Below are 6,028 nucleotides of genomic sequence, written 5' to 3' on the forward strand. Positions count from 1 at the left end.
GAGTGTGACAGCGTGCGCGGGCCATGAGAAGCACAGCGGGCCATGAGAAGCAGAGCGGGCCATGAGAAGCAGAGCGTGCCATGAGAAGCAGAGCGGACCACGAGAAGAAGGGTGGACCACGGGAAGGAGGGCGGACCATGAGAAGAAGGGCAGACCATGAGAAGCAGAGCAGACCATGAGAAGAAGGGCGGACCATGGGAAGCAGAGCAGACCATGAGAAGCAGAGCGGACCATGAGAAGGACGAACCATGAGAAGCAGAGCGGACTATGAGAAGCAGAGCAGACCATGAGGCGCAGAGCAGACCATGAGAAGCAGAGCGGGCCATGAGAAGCAGAGCGGGCCATGAGAAGCAGAGCGGGCCATGAGAAGCAGAGCGGACCATGAGAAGCAGAGCAGGAAATGAGAAGCAGAGCAGACACTGAAAATTGGAGCAGACACTATAAAGTAGAACGGACAATGGGAAGTAGAAAAGACAACAAAAAGTAGAGAAGACGATGCGGCGTAAAGGGGAAGATGAGAAGCAGAGCGGACAATAAGCCTACTGACCTTTCCACCATCTTCCTTCCACCACACACTTTCATATAATCTTAAAAGGAGAACTATGGAGTCAGTGTTTTTCCCCCATAGTTCTCCTCAGGGCCACGGGAGGACATATACTAGCGTCCTCCCGTGACTCAAAGCTCAGTATATTGCGGGCTACAGCTCCCTGTATACTGAGACCGCCGCAGCCGGGACGGATCCCGACATTACTGTCGAGATCCACCCAGCTGCGTGAGTGACAGCTATCTGGAGGCAGAGCCAGCTGTATCCGCCCCCTCCCCCGTCCGTTCCGCCAGTCAGCGGTGGAGGATCGGGGAGGGGATCCCGCCAGGGAGCCGTGAGTGACAGCCACGGCTCTCTGCAGGGAGATGATCGAGAAGTGAGCGAGCGCCGGTATGTGTTCTCTCACCTCCCGATCTATTGAGCCGTCCTGTGACAGTCTCATTGCCGCACGTCGGCCCGAACTATGAGGAGTGATTTTCACTCCCCTCATAGCTCTCCTTTAAAACCTTTTTCTTTTGTGGCTAACTCCCTATAAACACTTAGTTTCATTTGGTCACCGACACACAATAACAACAACAACAACTCCGGAAGCAGTGCGGTAACTTTCATTTATGCTCATTTGTTTTTTTACAAGACATCACCGTGTACATCATCATCATCATCATCATGAAATTTATCAAAGTACGACGTGAAAACCTTTTCTACTTCCTGTATGGCCCACTTCCTGTTTCATTCAACTTCCTACTCTACGGGAAGAGCAAAAAAAAAAACCCCAAAACTTTAAAGAGTATATAAAAAAAAAAGATAATTGTATCACCTTGTCAAAATGTTATTCGTCGTCCTCCTCGAGAACTAACTATGAGATCATTAGCCATCAGGAGATATAAGAAAGCAAAAACAAAAAAAACATTCATAGGCAATATTTTATATTTAATAACTAAACAAAAAAAAACAAAAAAAACATTCCTAATGATAATAAAAGGAATTATATACAGAACCCCCATTAATAATCTTCCTTCATGTCATGCTTGGTATCCTTGGCAGGATGGTGTCCATAGTCACAGATATAGTATGAGGCGTTATATTGTAGATAACGTCTCACTACAAAGTTCTTCAAGACGACTTGATCTATAGGTATAATAAATGGCGACTGGAGCCTATTGTAGATAACTTGAAACTCATGTACGCAATCTTTAGTAACATATATCATTGTAGACTAAATGTTATATCTAAACAAAAAAACAACTTAAGCTATATAGTAAAGGGTTCGGGTATACTTGTAGGCGGAAAGCTATATAATAGGCAGCTGCCGCAAAGGCTAGCAGACTCCTAAGAACCATTTAAAGGGTAATGAAGGCAAAAGAACTGTAGGCGTAAGCCCCCTCAAGTACGATTATAATTGTCCGATGGGATGGAGCAGCCTATTGACTCGCAGCGTGGGTTTTCTGATGCGCCATGAGATGCGATTTCAGCGTGAAACATTTCCCGCACTCTGAACACGAGTACGGGCGCTCTCCCATGTGAATCTTCTGGTGCGTCAGAAGGTTCCCTTGCTGAGTGAAAGATTTCCCGCACTCAGAGCACGAAAAAGGACGTTCGCCGGTGTGGATTCTCTGGTGCGTCAGAAGGTGTCCTCTTTCAACGAAACACTTCCCGCACTCCGAACATGAAAAAGGACGCTCGCCGGTATGCTTTCTCTGGTGAGTGAGAAGGTCGGCTTTCCGCATGAAACTCTTTCCACACTCCGAGCATGAAAAGGGACGCTCACCGGTATGGCCTCTCTGGTGTCTAAGAAGGTCGCCCTTCTGAGTGTAACATTTGCCGCACTCTGAGCAGGAAAAAGGGCGCTCGCCCGTGTGACTTCTCTGGTGCCTGTGAAAGTTCTTTTTCCACGTAAAACATTTGCCACAGTCCGGACAGGCATAAGGACGTTCACCCGTGTGACTTTTCTGGTGCACAATAAGTATCCTCTTGCGAGTAAAACATTTTCCGCACTCTGAACATGAAAAAGGACGCTCGTCGGAGTGACTCGTCATGTGTATGACGAGGCTTCCTTTCTGAGTGAAACATTTACCGCACTCTGGACAGGAAAAAGGGCGCTCTCCTGTGTGACACCTCTGGTGCCTAAGCAGGTGTTCATTTCGAGTGAAACACTTCCCACACACTGAACAGGAGAAGAGACTCCCACCGGTGTGAAGTCTCCGATGCCTCAGAAGGTGTTCCTTCCGAGTAAAACTCTGCTCGCACTCGGAGCATGGGAAAATACGCTCGCCCGTGTGAGTCTTCTGGTGTTTGAGAAAGTCTTTATTCCACATGAAACATTCTCCGCAATCTGAACACGTAAACGAACCCTCACAATTGTCTGCGCTTTCTTCTTCCGCTACAGTTATCTCCGATATGAGACCTTTATCATCTTCAGAAGATTGGGAGGTTTTATCACCTCTGTTTGCAACGCCGTCGAAATTACCAGAGGCTGATCTCTGACGATTGGAGGATCTACCTACACTACGCAGTCTCGGATAGATGATTTTGTTAACGGTGTGCGAGTCCTCAAATGACTCGTCTTGATGAGAGGGGCCCGGCGACCCGTCCGCACAGTACAGGTTCACTCCTGCCGAGTATTCCGCCGTGTCGTCATCTTCTGCGTTGCACTCCGATGTTACCATTAGATGTCGCTCCGCGGTCTTCTGAACGGAGAATCCACCTACTGGAGAGAACACGCATGTTGGTCAATCAGTCTGGAGATGGCCGGCATAGAGTGTACAATCATCACATCAGTTACAGGAATGGACCTTCATATGGTGTACAGTATCTCCTCCTCATTTGTTGGTCACATGACGTTATATTTAGGAATGGAGAATGGACCTTCATATGGTGTACAGTATCTCCTCCTCATTTGTTGGTCACATGACGTTATATTGAGGAATGGAGATGGACCTTCATATGGTGTACAGTATCTTCTCCTCATTTGTTGGTCACATGACGTTATAATTGAGGAATGGAGAATACTGGATGGAATACTTCCTGCCCATTCTCAGACATAAAGTACAGCGAGAGGGCTCCTTTCTACATTTAGTATCTCTCACTCACCCGTGTTGATATCTAGAGGAAATTCCTCCTCTTTAACTCTAACCATGATTTCATTCTCCGCTGTAGACTGCTGCTCAGCCCTCCCGTATGCCTCTTCTTCCTCTTTATCCTCAACTTTCATAATAATCAGGTCTGTCCCCTGAAATAGAAAGCCAGAAAATAAAACTAAATTCTGTTGAAGAAATCTTTGAAACCCTCTTCTGAGTTGAAGATGTTTAGCTCCGCCTACCTGATCATGGTGGGGGACGGTGAGATCTTCCTGTGTGGAATCCTGGAAGTAAAGAGGGCTTGGACATCTCTCTGGTAGACTTCTGTTACTGGATCCATCTGTAGGAGACACACACACTGACTGAATACATTGTTTCTATGTGTGTATCAGATGATGGGGGATGTAGACGGAGCCTCCGTACTGCTCTCTCCTCTTACCCGGTGATGTGAGGGGCGGCTCGTTCTCCATCACCACATCCTTGTACAGATCCTTGTGTTCTTCTAAGTCCTCCCACTGCTCAGTGCCGTCTTCACTTTCTATAGGAACCTGAGATGATAACAAATGAAGAAAAGTATGGAAGGGTCGTCCGTACAGAAATGCAGAAGTTACTTTCTCATACGGCACGCGGTTCTCGGACGGCCATGAAGTAAAAATTGTTTTGATACAGTTTACAAAACTTGCAGATCATGAGAGTTTGAAGGCTGTGGGACCAAATATGAGTTTCCGGCACTTCTCACCTCTTCACTCAGCAGTTCAATCATCTTGTAGGTGGCTTCCAGGATCTTCTGCATGTTGCGTCTGTTAGATTTCATGAACTGAGGTGGTGAAGGTTCATGAGGACGAGTGGTCGGCTTCAACGGCTCCTTAGATGCCTTCTTCACTACTTCATAATCCTGTTATAAGAGAGATGAAGACTTATTGCTACTACACTCCCAGAATCCTCCTCACCTCTCCAGGCCAGGTCTGCGTTTTATTACTAGAGATGAGAGTGAGGTCATGTGACCCTCTCAAGAGTCCTCCTCACCTCTCCGGTCAGCAGGTAGATGATCTCCACAGTGAGGTCTAGTATCCTCTCAGTCATGTGACTCGGCTCCTTCTCCATTTTTATTGAGGTGGTCATGTGATGTGTACAGGACGCTCTTCTCTGTAGATAAGAAACGGTCAGTTATTATTATTATACGGGATTTATAGAGCGCCAACAGTTTGCGCAGCGCTTTACAATATAAGGAAGACATTACAGTCACAATACAATTTAAGACAAGATGGTAAGGAGGGCCCTGCCCCTGAGGGCTTACAATCTAAAAGGGAGGGGCCAGTGATACATGAGGAGGGAGCTGTGTGGGGATGAATTATGTGAGAATGCGATTGTTCAGTGGTTAGGGTGAGGCGGGATAGGTTTCCCTGAAGAGATGAGTCTTGAGGGAACGCCTAAAGGCAGCCAAGGTGGGAGATAGACGGACAGGTTGGGGTAGAGAAGGGGGGGATAGTTGTGTTATCTCAAGGGAAATGTTGGGGGAAGGTGCACGGGCGGGAGGAAATATCATGAGCTCAGATTTTGAAAGGTTGAGTTTTAAGAAGTGTTGCGACATCCAGACGGATATGTCAGTTAGTAGATTAGTGACACGAGAGGACACCGAGGGGGAGGTGTGGAGTAGAAAGATATATTTGAGTGTCATCGGCATAGAGATGGTATTGGAAGCCATGTGAGGTTATTAACTGACCAAGGGAGGAGGTGTAGATGGAGAAGGGGGTCCAAGGACAGAGCCCTGGGGGACCCCTACAGAAAGAGGAAGAGGAGGGGAGGAGTTAGAATTGTAGGTGACACTAAAGGAGGAGCTTAGACAGGTAAGAGGAGAACCATGAGAGAGCAGAGTCTGGTAGGCCAAGCGAGTGGAGTTTTTTGAGGAGGAGTTATGAGGAATGAAGGACTGTGGACTATGTTAGGTTGGGATATGGCCTACAAAATTGATGGGACTGAACCACGTTCTGTCTTCGGGGTCTACAAACAACCAACCTCTGGGAGCTCTCCTCACAAAGCATCTCTCACCGCTGACTGTCCCCGCACTCCTCCGTCTCTCACCGCTGACTGTCCCCGCACTCCTCCGTCTCTCACCACTGACTGTCCCCGCACTCCTCCGTCTCTCACCGCTGACTGTCCCCGCACTCTTCCGTCTCTCACCGCTGACTGTCCCCGCACTCCTCCGTCTCTCACCACTGACTGTCCCCGCTCTCCTCCGTCTCTCACCGCTGACTGTCCCCGCACTCCTCCTTCTCTCACCGCTGACTGTCCCCGCACTCCTCCTCCGTCTCTGACCACTGACTGTCCCCGCTCTCCTCCGTCTCTCACCACTGACTGTCCCCGCACTCCTCCTTCTCTCACCGCTGACTGTCCCCGCACTCCTCCT

The 6,028-nt window shown here is 48.3% G+C and overlaps 1 protein-coding gene across 1 annotated transcript in view; it reads right to left on the reverse strand.

Moving 5' to 3' along the window:
* The window catches only part of LOC108802693 (zinc finger protein 585A-like), a 41,957-nt gene extending 39,009 nt beyond the window's left edge, over positions 1-2,948 (reverse strand). The window contains exons 1-2 of the mRNA XM_018574549.1: positions 1,978-2,948; positions 1,071-1,073 (exon numbers count right to left, since the gene is read on the reverse strand). Coding sequence (XP_018430051.1) covers positions 1,071-1,073; positions 1,978-2,859 — 885 coding nt within the window. The 5' untranslated portion in view covers positions 2,860-2,948. The remainder of the gene's footprint in view (positions 1-1,070; positions 1,074-1,977) is intronic.
* Positions 2,949-6,028: the final 3,080 nt, after the last annotated feature.

Source organism: Nanorana parkeri, unplaced genomic scaffold (assembly GCF_000935625.1).
Source record: "Nanorana parkeri isolate BGI_ZX_2015 unplaced genomic scaffold, ASM93562v1 scaffold3035, whole genome shotgun sequence".
NCBI lineage: Eukaryota > Metazoa > Chordata > Amphibia > Anura > Dicroglossidae > Nanorana > Nanorana parkeri.